The 15,858-nt window shown below is 45.6% G+C and overlaps 1 protein-coding gene across 2 annotated transcripts in view; it reads left to right on the top strand.

Moving 5' to 3' along the window:
* Positions 1-15,858, top strand: part of ESR2 (estrogen receptor 2) — a 40,155-nt gene that overhangs the window by 23,546 nt on the left and 751 nt on the right. Inside the window, exons 6-7 of one of the 2 annotated variants that reach the window (XM_037159855.2) lie at positions 1,855-1,988; positions 14,691-14,871. In XM_037159855.2, the coding sequence (XP_037015750.2) occupies positions 1,855-1,988; positions 14,691-14,871 (315 nt within the window). The remainder of the gene's footprint in view (positions 1-1,854; positions 1,989-14,690; positions 14,872-15,858) is intronic. The other variant, XM_053673346.1, reaches the window with a different exon arrangement.

Here is a 15,858-nt window from a genome sequence, read left to right as displayed (position 1 = left end):
ACGGCAAATGTCCTGGCTTGGGGTTGGGGATTGAAGACAGAAACAGCCAGTTCTTTGAGCATCTCAGGTCACCTCAGGGGCTGCTACAGAGACTGAAAATGAATCTCTCAGATGACGCGTGTACTGCATTGCAGTGCCTGCGGTGTCATGAATGAGACATGAGACAAATTCACACAGACTACCGAGTCCTGTCGAGGAAAAGGGATGGCCCAGCTACTCCCTCAAGGGGAGAGCACCCCGACCCTCGCCTAGACAGGCTCGTTTTTTTTGCACAGCAGTTCAGGTACAACTTATTAATCATTGTCAGGCAGTAAACAGTAGATAGTATACAAAGAACCATTAGGGCTTCTTCTAGATCAGGGTCTATTAGCTAACAGGCTACAGAACTTTGGGCACATAAACTCTTTTTCTGCTCCGGGCTTTATCATTTAACTAAAAGCATTCTTAGCAAAGCAGGCTTCACAGGATTGTTAGGAATTCTGCCCTTTGCCAGATCACCCAGGTAACCTGCCCTTTCCAGCACAGGGCTGCACCACCTTCCCCATCATAGGTGTTCAGGCTTAAGTGGATTAGAGCCAGGAAGGGCTTCTCCCAGAGGACATGGGGACTTGAGTTTTGTCAAAACTAGGGGGGTGGTGAGGGTCCATCACCCTCTTTCTGTTGCAGCCCCCCAAGTTGTTCCATGATGGCCTCCCAAGTGATTATGTCAGGCTTAGGTTGCCCCCCTCTGAGGGGTCTCAGCTATCTCTAACCATCCGACCATGCTTTGGGGGCAGGGAGATGAAGCTGAAGCAGAAGCAGCGCTTGCTGCCAGAGACAAGCTTTGTGTCCTTAGTGGTTTATGGTCTGAAGGTCGCTCACTCAGCCTTAGCCATGGGGGGGTTTCAGCTCCTGAAACCAGGCAGGGCGGTCCCCAACTCTCAGAAACCCATGGCTGCCCTTTACTGTGCACCACAGGCTATTAGAAGCAAACGACAGTTTTGTGACACAGTCATCTAACTGCTTGTCAAGAACTTCAGTGACTTCAGGACTGATGATAATAGAAGTTTTTGGAGAGCAGTGAGGCAGAATAATATATGTCTTGCTGGAGTTAATTGAAGCTGGTATTTTCCAGACACAGTAAAACTAATTTACTTCAAAAGTCTACTTAAAGGTTCATTTTTATAAGGAATGCTCAAAGACTTTTGATAATATGGTTCAAAGCTTGTCTAAAACTTCTGCTTCAAAATAAATCTTTGACAAGTCAAAAATTTCCATGTCTCCATTTCTGCCTTTCCTAATTCTAGTCCATCTTCTCTAATTGTGATATCTTTGTCATATCAGCTTTTTTCCAAATTACATTTATGTGTCTTTTATTTGCCCCCCTAGTTTCTCAATGACTATGAGGCAACGAGAACTAAACCCTAGATATGAAGGACTGTTCCTTCTTGGGATACTTGCTTCTGTAATGGTCAGTTTCAGAGTCTTCAGATGGGAACATGGAATGTCTCATTTTAGTAATATGTGTCATGTCTCAGGCTAGTTGGCTGAAATGGTTTAGATTATCAACAAAAGTGTTATTCCTTTAAGGTAACATTTATGAACAGGAGACAGAAAATGTAGTTCCAATGCGCACTTTAGTCTAAATAGTATTTATTCAAATGTTTCTTTCAGGCACTTAGAGGAATTACCCTTTCCTCTTTATAAGAAGGTAATTCTAGTTATTTCACATCACTGGGTATGATCTCATCACCACCTTGTTATAGTTAAAGCGGGTACAGAATGAAATTTAAGATTAAAAAGAAAATACTCCTTATTGCCTTTGATGTTTGCCTAAAGCTATAATTTTTAAAATTTTCAAATGAACTTTTGTAGGGATGAAGGGAAATGTGTGGAAGGAATTCTGGAAATCTTTGACATGCTCCTGGCAACAACTTCAAGGTTTCGCGAGTTAAAACTCCAGCACAAAGAGTATCTCTGTGTCAAGGCCATGATCCTCCTGAACTCCAGTAAGTAAGCACACAGCTGGGCTGCATTGATTGGGAAGGGGGTGGAGAGGGGATGCTAGTTCTAGAGAAGCCCTGAACTTACCATCTGATTGTAAAAGCTGAAAATGGCTTTCTTTCCTACTTCTATTTCGTTTGATAGGGATTTAAACTGTAGTTAATTTGAATATAAATTGTTCATTGGGTGAATTACTGGTAGTAATTTTAAAAGCAGCTCAAGCCACTTTGCTGGAAAAGAGAAAAATGAACTTTACAATGTTTACCATTCAGCCTCTCTCAATCTTTCTACAGATACTTTTATGTGATTGACATGCATTTAGAGTTACTGTTTGGGTTCTGCTTTTACAGATTCATTTGTACATTCACTGATTCATTTAGTAAAGACATTAAAGTATAGTCCCTCCTCAAGTAGCTCATAGTGGAGGGCTGGATGGAGGGAGGGAGGAAGAGAAAAGAAATAACTGAAAAGAAGATCTTAGCACTGGCTGGTGTGACTCAGTGGATTGCGTGCCCACCTGTGAGCCAAAAGGTTGTTGGTTTGATTGTTGGTTTGATTCTGGACAGGGCATGTGCCTGGGTTGCAGGCCAGGTCTCCAGTTGGAAGTGGGCAAGAGGCAACCAATTGTTTCTCTCACACATCCATGTTTCTCCCTCCCTTGCCCTCTTTCTAAAAATAAATAAAATCTTAAAAAGAAGAGGAGGATCGCAGTGCCGTGATACAGAGTACCACGGGAAAACATGAGAGATTCTGGAGTGCATGTAGAAGGAGATGATGTTTGCATGGGCCTATAGGGATGGGCAGGTGGAAAAAGTTGGGGGAGGAATGAAGGGACATGGGCGGGCCAGGAGCTGCAAGTCAGGTGGTGGCAGAGCTGAGGGAGGTGGGCAGGGTTGTAAAATGCAGTGCTGAAGGACTTCCGCCAAGATGGAGGCGTAGGTGAAAGCATTGCACCTTCTCGCACAACCAAGTGTAAAAACAACAAAGTTTTAACAACAAAAATGCAGCCAAACCACAGAAAATTGAACTTCACGGAAGTCTGACAATAATGAACCCTTCAGCCAAACCGGTAAGAGGGGCAGAGCCAGCAGCAGAGTGGGGTCAGGGAGGAAAGATCCACCGGACCCACTCGGGCGCGGCCCAGGTGTGCCAGCAGGCATGGGCAGATCCCAGGTGTGGAGAACGGGCAGACCCACTGAGGGCTGATCGCAGTCACACATTCGCACGCAGATAAACCAGAGAAGGAACTAGCAGTGAGACGGACCACGCAGGCCCCAGTAGCAGGAAGCAGCAGAGGGAACTGCCATTGTCCCTCTCTGACCCCGCCCCCACATATAACATCACAAACCAGCCACTGGGGTAGCCCCGCCCTGGTGAACAACTAAGGCTATGCTCCTCGTATGTAACATGCACGAACAGATCAAAGCATGGCTCAAGAACAACTCAGAGCCCCAGAGCCCATAAATCTAAGCAATGAAGAAATAGCCAAACTTTCAGATGCACAGTTCAAAACACTGGTGATCAGGATGCTCACAGAACTGGTTGATTTTAGTCACAAATTTGAGGAACATATGAAAGCTAAACTAATTGAAATGAAGGGAAATGCACAGGAAACCAATAGTAATGGAAAGGAAACTGGGACTCAAATCAATGGAGTGGATCAGAAGGAGGAAAAAAAATGACCAAACAGAAAAGGATGAAGAAACAAGAATTCAAAAAATGAGGAGAGGCTTAGGAACCTTCAGGACATCTTTAAACGCTCCAACATCCGAATTATAGGGTACCAGAGGGGGAAGAGGAATAGCCATGAGTGGAACACTTACTTGGACAAATAATAAGGGAGAACTTCCCCAATCTGGCAAAGGAAATAGACTTCCAGCAAATCCAGGAAGCTCAGAGAGTCCCGAAGAAGTTGGACCCAAGAAGGAACACACCAAGGCACATCATCATTATATTAGCCAAGATTAAAATGAAGGAGAGAATCCTAGAAGCAGCAAGGGGACAGTCACCTACTAAAGGAGTTCCCATCAGACTGTCAGCTGATTTCTCAAAAGAGACCTTACAGGCAAGAAGGGGCTGGAAAGAAGTATTCCAAGTCATGAAATCCAAAGACCTACATCCAAGATTGCTCTATCCAGCAAAGCTTTCATTTAGAATGGAAGGTCAGATAAAGTGCTTCTCAGATAAGATCAAATTCAAGAAGTTCATCATTACCAAGCCCTTATTATATGAAATATTAAAGGGACTTAACTAAGAAAAAGAAGATAAAAAAGATGAACAGTGAAAGGACAGCAAACTCACAGTTATTACAAACCACACCTAAAACAAAAGCAAACTAAGAGGACAGCTAGATCAGGAGCGGAACCATAGAAATGAAGATCACATGGAGGGTTAGCAACAGGGGAGTGGGAGGAGGAGAAGGTACAGAAAATAAGTAGCATAGATGGTAGGTAGAAAATAGATAGGGCAAGAATAGTATGGGAAATATAGAATCTAAAGAACTTGAGACACGTGTTCATGAACTAAGGGGGGGAATGGTGGGGGAGGGTTGTGCAGGGTGGAGGGGAATGAAGGGGGGAAATAGAACAACTGTAATGGCATAATTAATAAAATATATATTTAAAAAATGCAGTGCTGAAGATTCAGTGCACCTTTTGGGTTGAGGACCACCTCCTGGGGCATTGGGCAGCCCCACAAGAGGCTCAGGCAGGAGTATCATGGACAGATAGGCATTCTTGAAAGACTGCTCTGGCTTGCATGGGAGGACTGACTGGAGAGGGGAGAGACTGAGGCATGGTGCCCAGCCAGAGTCATGAGGGACAGTGAGAGCCTAAACTGACGTGGCATGGAGGGGCCAGAAAGGAAGGGGCTTGACTGGAGAGAAATATGGGGGTGAGAGGTGGGAAATGAGGAAGGTGCTCTCTAAGATTTATGTGGTAGCTTTGCTGTTTTTTTCTTATGTAAATAATATCTGGTTACTATAAACATTCTAACTTTTTTTTTGCATTTTTTGCCACTTTAATTGTGAGGTGTCTTAGAGTAGGCCTCTTTGGGTTCATCTTGATTGGGGCCCTCTGTGCTTCCTGAACTTGCGTGACTTTTTCTCTCACCATGTTAGGGAAGGTTTATGTCATTATTTTTTCGAACAGGTTTTCTATCCCTTGTTCCTTTTCTTCTCCTTATGATATTCCTGTGATGCAACTGTTGTTACATTTCATGTTGTCCTGAGGCTCGCTTAAACTATCCTCATCTTTTTGAGTCTTTTTTCGTTTTGTTGCTCTGACTGGGTATTTCTTTCTCCCAGCTTGCTAATTTGGTCCTCTGCTTCACCTAGCCTGCAATTAATTCATTCTAGTGTGTTTTTTATTTCAGATATTGTATTCTTCATTTCCTCCTGGTCCTTATTCATAGTTTCTACATCCTTTTTCATGCTGCTGTAGTTCCCACCAAGTTCCTTGTAGCTCCCATAAAGTTCCTTGTAGTTCTCACTGAGTTCCTTGAGCATCCTTATAACTATTATTTTGAATTCTGTGTTTGATAGATTGTTTGCCTCAATTTCTTTTATCTGTTTTTCTACAGATTCCTCCTTTCCTTTTGATTGGGGGTTATTTCTTTTTCTCCCCATTTTACATGATTCTCATTGCTTGTTTCTGCATCTTAAGTTGCTCTGCTTTGCCTGCCTGTCTTCGTGGGGTGGACTTCTGAGATAGGAGTTCTGTGGGACTCAGTGGTGCAGTCTCTTGATCTCCTGATCTGGGTGCTCTAGGCTTGCTCTTTATTCAGTTTGTGTGGGCTCTTGTTGTACTTGGGCTTTGATTATTGGTGGCTCATTCATTGGTGGCTTCTCCCCTCTGGCTGGCTGATGGAGTCACAGCGCTCGCCACATCTTGTATGGTATACTACACGTGCTAGTTAACCAAATATTAACCAAATCCACCAGAAAACCAAAGCCAGCAAAAGTACCCGCCATTACAGCAGCGATATCAACTGCAGTTGAGCAAAAATTAATAAAGGTGGAGAGAGATTAAGAATATTATAAGGTGGACTATAAGGTGGCTAAAGGAGAGGAAAATGACTTTGAGCAGGGAGAGGGAAGAGAAATAATAAGAGTAGGGAATAGAAACAAGACAAAGAAGGGAGAAAATACAATTGAAAATGTTAAGTAAGATGGGAGAGTGATGGCAAAATGGAGTAAGAAAAGGGAAGAGTATAATGAGGTTTGAAATAAAATTAAAAAATGTAGTGAACCAAAGGGAACAAAATTGCAGAAAAGCCCCAACAAGGTCAGTGACAATGACAGCTGAACAAAGATTAATAACAGCAAAAAGAGAATAAAATTATTATATGAAAGAGAAGAGAGAATATGACATATCTAAAGTAAAGAATAATGGTTTTGAGAGGATGGAGGGTAAGAGTAAGGAATAGAATCCAGGCCACTAAAAGGGAAAAAAAACCCAAACTCAAATAAGCAAGGGCAGGAGGAAGGCAAAATGTAGTAAGACAGGGGGAGAGTAACCTATGATATATGAAATTAAAAAAACAATGAACGAATAGGAATACTGTGGAAGAAAACAGCAATAACCATAATATCCACACCAAACAAATGAAAATTTATAAAAGTGGAAAGAAAATAGGAATATTATAAGAAGGGGGAGGCCCTGGCTGGTGTAGCTCAGTGGATTGAGCTCAGGCCTGCGAACCAGACAATCACGGTTCGATTCCCAGTCAGGGCACATACCTGGGTTGCAGGCTGGTTCCCTGCAGGCCAGTTCCCAGCAGGGGATTCGCAAAGGGCAACCATACATTGATGTTTCTCTCCCTTTCTCCTTCCCTTCCCCTCTAAGGATAAATAAATTAATTTTAAAAAAAAGAAGGGGAAGAAGACTGTGAGCTGACTATAGGATGGAAGAATGATTTTGAGGGGATAGGAGGAGGAGCAATAGTAAGAGTAAAGAATAGCAACAAGGAGTAGCATGGGTGAAAATAAAGTTTACCTTGAAAATTAGAAGGGGCAGGGAGAAGGCAAAATGGAGCAAGATAAGGGAAGGGTACAATGTGAGGTTTGAAATAAAAAAATAGTGTAAAAATTTAAATAAAAGGAATAAAAAATAAAAGACAAAAGTGAATTAGTTGGAATATAGTTGAAGCAAAAGAAGAAATATTAAGAGTCTATGTGAAAAGAAGCAAAAAATAATGTAAATTCTGAAGGAAAATGAGGTGGAATTCGTCTCAGCAGAATTCAGTGTTTGTCTTCTGTCTTCTTCTTCTGGGTCTGCCTCTGGCTCTTTTTTCTTCTTTTTTTAAATTTATTTTTAATTTTTATTTTAATGATGATGCCATTACAGTTGTTCTATTCCCCCCTTCATTCCCCTCCACCCCTCTACCCCACCATATTCCCCCCCTTTAGTTTATGACCACATGTCTCAAGTTCTTTAGATTCTATATTTCCCATACTATTCTTGCCCCCCCCCCTATCTATTTTCTATCTACTGTCTATGCTACTTATTTTCTGTACCTTCTCCCCCCTTCTCCTCCTCCCACTCCCCTGTTGCTAACCCTCCATGTGATCTCCATTTCTGTGTTTCCGCTCCTGATCTAGCTGTCCTCTTAGTTTGCTTTTGTTTTAGGTGTGGTTTGTAATAACTGTGAGTTTGCTGTCCTTTCACTGTTCATCTTTTTTATCTTCTTTTTCTTAGTTAAGTCCCTTTAATATTTCATATAATAAGGGCTTGGTAATGATGAACTTCTTGAATTTGATCTTATCTGAGAAGCACTTTATCTGATCTTCCATTCTAAATGAAAGCTTTGCTGGATAGAGCAGTCTTGGATGTAGGTCTTTGGATTTCATGACTTGGAATACTTCTTTCCAGCCCCTTCTTGCCTGTAAGATCTTTTTTGAGAAATCAGCTGACAGTCTGATGGGAAATCTTTTGTAGGTGACTGTCTCCTTATCTCTTGCTGCTTCTAGGATTCTCTCCTTCATTTTAATCTTGGCTAATGTAATGATGATGTGCCTTGGTGTGTTCCTTCTTGGGTCCAACTTCTTTGGGACTCTCTGAGCTTCCTGGATTTGCTGGAAGTCTATTTCCTTTGCCAGATTGGGGAAGTTCTCCTTTATTATTTGTTCAAATAAGTGTTCCACTGGTGGCTGTTCCTCTTCCCCTTCTGGTACCCCTATAATTCGGATGTTGGAGCGTTTAAAGATGTCCTGAAGGTTCCTAAGCCTCTCCTCATTTTTTTGAATTCTTGTTTCTTCATCCTTTCCTGTTTGGTCATTTTTTCCTTCCTTCTGGTTCACTCCCTTGATTTGAGTCCCAGTTTCCTTTCCATTACTATTGGTTTCCTGTGCATTTCCCTTCATTTCAATTAGTTTAGCTTTCATATGTTCCTCAAATTTGTGACTAAAATCAACCAGTTCTGTGAGCATCCTGATCACCAGTGTTTTGAACTGTGCATCTGAAAGTTTGGCTATTTCTTCATTGCTTAGAGTAATGGGCTGTGGGGCTTTGAGATCTTCTTGAGCCATTTTTGGTCTGTTTGCCCCCGTTAAGTGTGAGGAGCAGAGCCTTAGGGGTGGGGCAGGGCCGCCACCGGGGCGGGGGTTGCTGGGTTGTGATGTTGTATGTGGGGGCGGGGTCAGAGCGGGAAATGGGGACCCTCTCTGCTGCCTCCTGCACTGGTGCCTGCTCGGTCTGTCTCACTGCCCACTCCCTCCCTGGTCTATCTGCGCAGAAATGTGCCACCAGAGTCAATTTGCCGCCCTGCGCCGGGTCCGCAGGTTGCTCACTGGGTTGCTCACTGGGCCCGCCCGTTGCAACCCCACGCCTGGGATCTGCGCGCCTGAGTCCCTCTGACCAAGTTTTCCTGTGCAACCCTGCTCCACCAGCTGCTGGCTTCGCCCCTCTTACTGGTCAGGCTGAAGAATTTGTTGTTGTCAGACTTCTGAAAAGTTAAATTTTCTGTGTTCTGGCTGTGTTTTCTGTTGCTAATATTTAGTTGTCTCTAAACTTGGTTGTGTAAGAAAGCACAGTGTCTCTGCCTATGCCACCATCTTGGCGGAAGTCTTGCCTCTGGCTCTTTTCATCAGCTCAAGGTCCCAGGGTGGCTGGTCCAACTTCTGGCAGCACCACCTGTATCACCTTCATCTGCCTCTACAGGGGGCTTCTGTTGTGATCCAGAGGGTGGCTCCCCTGGGAGGCACTGTTCAGTCTCGTGGAAAAATTGTGGGTATGTTCCCTCTGCCCCTATACCACCCGTCTTTGTCTGTCCCAGTTTATTTCCAATAATATGTGGTTCATGATGAATTCAATGTCCATTTCAGGGGAGGGGCCAATCCGTGTAAGAGAGCTCTTTCCTGCTTGATGCTGATGGCATCTCTGTTCAAGCTGAGGCTGGGCGGGCCTCTGATTGCCCCTTGCTGCACTGATTTCTGATTTCCCTGCTTTGCTGGCCTCAGTGAGATAGGACTCTAGGAACCAGTGTATTCTGTTTTGAGTGAAATTCAACTTGGGCCCTTTAGGCAGTTCTCTTTGTCTCTTGAGGATATGGGCCCTGCAGGAGGTTCTTGAGCCTGTTTTGCCTGTTTGGCAGAGCTTCCCCATTGATGGTGCTTGCACACCTGCAGGAGGTAGGGCTGGGTTCTCCTTCCCTTCCTGGAAGTTCTGATCTCCCTGCCAGGGAAGGCGCTCTGTCTGGCGGTAAATAATCTCAGGTGCTCCACACCTACCCTTGCAGTTCTCAGCCCACTGCCCTCACAGCAGACACGGGCCCAAACTCTGCACTCTGCACAGCCTCTGGCCCTCCAGCTGTGCTGGGCTGGGGCCCAGAAATCCCCTCTCTGTGCACCTTTATGATCTCTCTGCCCAGCTGCACTCAGAGAGAGTGCAAACTGGGTGGGAGCAAACTGCACCCTCAGTCCTTTCCCCTTGCTGGCAGGGTAGGTGCACAGGGTATCCCTGCACAGCACGCCTCAACTCCCCTTTGGAAAAGTCTGTCTGGGCACTCCCACTGCAGCACGGAGTTATTGTCTGGCTTTCCATACACCCGCCTCTTCAAAAAAACAGGAGTTGCTCACTGCCATGGCCGTCCTGCCTCCCCTATCCCCCCACCCCACACCCCAGTACAGATAGAATCCCCCCTCTCTCTGGCACCCTTCAGATTGGTGTTCGCTGCTGCAGCTATGCATGTGCTGCTCGCTGTGTGTGCTCACCTTAATTTTTAAAAATATTTTATTTATTTTTAGAGAGAGGGGAAGGGAAGGAGAAAGAGAGGGAGAGAGACATCGATGTGTGGTTGCTTCTCATGTGTCCCCCACTGGGGACCAGGCCCGCAACCCAGGCATGTGCCCTGACTAGGAATCAAACCGCAACACTTTGCTTTACAGCCCGAGCTCAATCCGCTGAGCTACACCAGCCAGGGCTCTCACCTTAAATTTTAAAAGCCTGACAGAATGTAGGAGTCAGACACTGGACGTTGGACAACAGGTCACAAGGGCCGGAACACAAACAGTGAGCCCTTTGTTTGCCCAATTTACCACCCGAGGCCAGTGCCCAGGTTTCGACCCCAGGAGAGGTAACTTCTGTAGACACTGGGATCTTTCTGAACTGAGGAGATAAAGTTGGGAGTTGGGGGAGGCCAAGGCAGCGAGGATTTTTAGGAGACTGTTCTCTAGAGGAAGTTTGGATACAGAGGCTTTTGAGACCTGCTGAGAATCCCCTTCAAGCCTTCGCTGAGCACTTGTCTGCTTGTGCTTATGAGGACACCAACCACGGACAGGGAAAGAGCCACCAGAAGGAGCAGGCAGAACAGCCCCGAGTTCACACAGGGCCAGGAATAGTTTATGTTCTCACTAACCAGAGGGGAAAACCCTGTAATAATGCTAGGCCTTGGCTGTAGTGCTCATAAAGGTATTGATTGCTTCAGTAGTAAGTAAATTAGCCCTAGTGTAAAGGCTGCTCTGGTCCTACCAAAAAAACAAAAACAAAAAACTGAAAAGGAAGCCTGCCAGATCAAACTATTGCCACATAACTCAACTGCACCCCCAAAAAGCTCAAGAATATTTAAAGAAGTATGAAAATATCTAGCACCCCACTAGGTAGAATTCAACACATCTGGTAACCAATCAAAAGTTAGCAAGCATGCAAAGAAGTGCGAGACATGACCAACAATGAGGAGAAAAAACAACCAACTTGGCGAAGACCCCGAAAGGGCACAGCTGACAGAATCAGCAGACACGGACACTGAGGCAGTCGCTGTGACTCCGTTCCGTGTGTCCCAGAGGCAGAGGAAAGCACGAGCCGGTTAAAGAACAGACACAGAAAATAACACACACACACACACACACACACACACAAATTGAACTTGTAGGTGTAAAAACTATGTCTCCACAGAATCGACATCAGATATGGCAGAGCAGAAGAAAAGATTAGTGGATGTAAAGCCATAGCAATAGAAACTATCAGAAAAGAATAAAAAGAAAAAAGTTCAAACAGTGAACAGAGCATTAGGAAACTATGGGACAACTATAGTTGGTAATAGGCATAATTTGGAGTCCCTGAAAGAGGGGCCAGGTAAAAAAATACTCAGAGAAACAGTGGTTTCCAAATTTGATTAAAACTATAAACATACAAATCTGAATTTGATGAATGCCAAGCACAAGAAACATGAAAATCACACCAAGGCACATCATAATCGAGTTGCTTTAAACCAGTGATGAGAAAAATATCGAAAGCAGCCAGAGAATAAAAATGTCACAGAAGACGTCTGGGCTGTCTGGAGCTGGTCTCCAGCGTCCGCGGGCAGGTGTGATGAGCCCACGCTGGGGCGAAGTCGCTCATCCGGGCCGGCACTGGCACCAGCGTGGTAGGCGGCCGGGTCAGGGTGTGTCAGCGGTTATGTTTTATAGAGCTGCATGCTTCTGGGTTATTTATCTCTTCTAAGAATGGGTATAGTATGGAATAACAGTTAACTTTCTTATCCAGTTAAATGTCAGTTCAGAAAGTATTTACTGAGCTCCTGGCACGCATCACACATGCTCTCTGATGGGGGCCTTGGTCAGACGCAGGGAGCCATTGAGGGGCTTTTGTGTTACTGTGATTTTGGTAATGAGGACTGATTTTATTGGCTCTAATAACTTTATTGTGATACAAGTCATATACAATTCACCCATTTAAAGTACACAAGTCCATGGTTTTTAGTGTATTTTTGGCCTTCTGCAGCCGCCATCGTAACCAGTTTCAGAACATTTTCATTACTCCAAAAGAAACCCAGGACTCCTTAATCATCACTCCCCAGTCTCTGTCCCACCCACATCCCCAAGCAGCTGCTAGTCTACTTTCTCTCCACGTAGATTTGCCTGTTCTGGACAGTTCACAGAGATGGAATCACACAAAACGTGGGCCTTTATGAATGGCTTCTTTTACTTTGCATGATGTTTTCAAAGTTCATCGTGTTGTACCACAAATCAGTATTTCATTTCCTTTTTATGGCTAAATACTATTCCATTGTAGAGAGTATGCCACATTTTGTTTATCTGGTCATCGGCTGATACACACTTAAGTTGTTCCCTCTTATAGGCTACCATGAGTGATGCTGTTATGAACATTTGTGTACAAGCTGAGGATTAATTTTTATGTTTTCAATCTTTGTCACTCTGGACTGAAACATGTACAGGTACACCATTTTGGCCATTTTTAGAATCCGAAGACATAAGATTTCTTTCTGGCGGTAGAAATCCATGGAGCATGTATCATATGGCAGAACAGGCTAAAGGAGAGAAATACTGGTCAGTGCAGCTGGGATCAATTTTAGGGAAAGTAAGCTTAAAATAATTTTCTTCATACTCTCATTTCAAATGATTTTTTGTGGTATACCTAAAATATGCACTAAAATGCATATTTATCACTTAAGTTATGATGGTGTGATTGGCTAAACAATGCAAAAATGTAAACCTATGGGAATTTGTTCTAATTTCATGTATGAGTGTCTCCTTCACACCAGTCATCATACAGGGTGATGGGAATACAGTGACAAACAAATGGGATCGGTGCCCCTGAAGGGCTTACGTCCCATTTCTTTGCAGGTGAGAGGGTGGTTGTGAGGCCGGTACGAAGATACCCAGCTTGGAGTGAGATAAGGAAGTTCAGGCAAGCCAGGCTCTGAAGGAGGAGTGGACGTAGACAGCAAGGGAAGAGAGTTCCCAGGGAGAAAGTTCGGCATGGTCAGTGCCTCACCTGTTCAGGGAATTGAAATGAAGGTTCAAGGTGAGGATGAAAAGAGCAGGGAGAGCCTGGTACACTTGATAACTGCTCTGGGTAGTTTGGACTCAACCCCAAGCATGGGACCCATTAAAGAGAGCCACGTGAGCAGACCTGCACTTTGGCCGCTCAGAGGAGCTCATTGCGTCGAGTTGGGGCTTATTTCCTCTGTAGTAAAAGGGCAGGTTACTGGCTGTGGGGGACAGCAGGAGATTTGTGGGGGGTGGCGGGGGGGGCCTCAGGGTCACTGTGGAGAAGGTGAACAGGTGGGTTAGAGAAGCAGTTCCAGGCTCTTTAAATATTTAAAAAATCTGCAAATATTTAAAATCTGCATCATCAGACATTATGGAGGATGTGTTCCCAGGGATATGTGTAATATACTTTCATAATTGTGGTTCAGTATGTCCCTTGAATCAAGCTGCCTTAATTAAACCAAAAATGCCAATAAAAATAGAGATGAGACATTGCCAAAGCAGTTCTGTAGATGACGGAGTGCCAGCCATCCTTCCTTCTCATTACAGTCAAAAGTTGGCAGTTCCCCTGGTGGTTTCACATATTTGCTCTTCATTCTTAGTTTGAAATAGCAAACCTAGAAGAGAAGCTAGTAATTTTTCTGCTTCCAGGAATTGAGGAGTTGGGGGTGGGGATGGAGGTTGGGGGTGCAGATTTACCTGAGCTGTTATTTTGCAGCCATTGGGAGGCCACAGTATCTCAGATCCTAGAGTTGGAGGGGAATTAAACACCGGGCAGGGCAGGGTGGGGGAAGCAACCTACCTATGGGATGGTTGCGAAGACCTCAGGGGACATGTGCCTGCAAGCTTTGCTTGATAAAGATCTGGGAAAATGGTCTGGGGTCAAAGAGCTAGCACAGTGAACTTAAAATAGGTTTGTCTGACTCCAAACTGGTGGCCTTCCTGTCCCCAGCAAGGTGCCACCAGACGCTGGATGCTGACAGCTGCACAGAGGGGGCAGTGGGCCCACCCGACTGTCTGCACAAGGCACGCACAGCAGTGTGGGCAGGCGAGGCTGTATAGCAGTGGTCCTGAGTTTATGATTATTAAACCCCCCTCACGAGGGGCCCTTCTACGCGCTAAGGGTGGGTTTAATCTCACTTTTGGACCATCTTTTATGTGTATTTGTTGCTGGAAATAAGATACACCACATAATGGTTCTAGGCAACTAGATACATTTACGAGGCAAGGCCGCCATTCCGGGCCCAGCAGGCAGTTTAGTCTGCCCCCTTTCAGCCAGGCTTACCTTTCCTGTTCAGCCATGGGGCTCATCCTTGGGACACCGTGGGAAGGTAAAGTCACGTTTTTAAGATATCACCGTACATGCAGATGTCAGAACCCATTTGACCAACCTACCTTTCAGGAGAACGTTGACGTGCCTCATGCACACAACTTGTTTTCTCTTCGCGGGGCAATAAACTGGCTTTGATCCTTTGTCCAGGTATGTATCCTTTAGCCGCAGCAGCTCAGGAGGCCGAGAGCAGCCGGAAGCTGACACACTTGCTGAACGCCGTGACCGACGCTCTGGTCTGGGTCATCGCCAAGAGTGGCGCCCCCTCCCAGCAGCAGTCCGTCCGCCTGGCCAACCTGCTGATGCTCCTTTCGCACGTCAGGCACGCCAGGTACAGTCCCTGTGGGGCCACCGCCCCGGGGACGTGGGGGCATGCTCAGAGGGCGAAGAGCTTGGGGGAGTGTTTCCAAGTTTGCAGTGGATACTGTAGAACTGTTACCTTTGAAGGGAGATGAACCCCCACAAGGGAATGGGGGTTCTCCCTCAGTGCACACGCCTGTAACGGCAGGTCAGCACACCGTGGGCACTGATCAGCTGTCATGTGGCACCTGATAGGATCTTTATGGCATCCTGTGGTGGCTCATCTAAATTGTAGTTGCCATGGGGTTTTAGCTTGTCGATGGCACTGGGCAAGGCGCAGGTCCTTTCGTAGAGTGAACGGCCACCCGCCCTGCGCCGAGGGCTGGAGCCCTGCGGCCATTTTCCTGGAGAGGCCAAACCCAGCTCTCCCAGACCCAGTTCTGAGGGCCCGTGGCCTTCCCTGAGGGTCATTCTTTCCTCAGACCCGAGAGAACAGTCATGTGGGAAGGCAGGGCCGTGGTGAACTGCGTGTGATGTCTGATGATGGATTGGTGTCACCCGGGATGAGGGGGGGACAGGGGGCCATGGGAAGGACAACACACCCCTCACGAATTTTGACACTGGTTGGGGAATGGAAACGACCTCTGTCTCCAGTGATTGTTTGGCACAGGGCCGTTTGCAGGGCAGATACTCTTCATGGTTATTCACGGGTTCCGCGTTTGTTGCCTGCTTGCTACACTTTATTCGTAAGCCCCCAAATGGATTACTTATGGTGCTGTGCGGTCATTTGGGGACATTTCACAAAGTGGCAAGAACATTGCGTTGCCTGTGCTTCCATTCCCAGATGAGGTCAAACAAGAGGTAAGGCCCTGCCTTCCTGTCTCAGCTCTCCTACGGTAACAGTTGTCCCACCTGTGGTCTGTTGGCTGCCATGTTTTTGCATTTTTGTGCCTTCTGTTGGGTATCGCATTGTCCACAAACGGCCTCCAGACACAGTGCTAAAGTGCTGCGTCGGGTT

The sequence above is a fragment of the Artibeus jamaicensis genome, unplaced genomic scaffold (assembly GCF_021234435.1).
Source record: "Artibeus jamaicensis isolate MK-2021 breed Jamaican fruit bat unplaced genomic scaffold, CSHL_Jam_final contig_851, whole genome shotgun sequence".
Lineage (NCBI taxonomy): Eukaryota > Metazoa > Chordata > Mammalia > Chiroptera > Phyllostomidae > Artibeus > Artibeus jamaicensis.
This window is presented reverse-complemented; position numbering and strand designations above follow the sequence as displayed.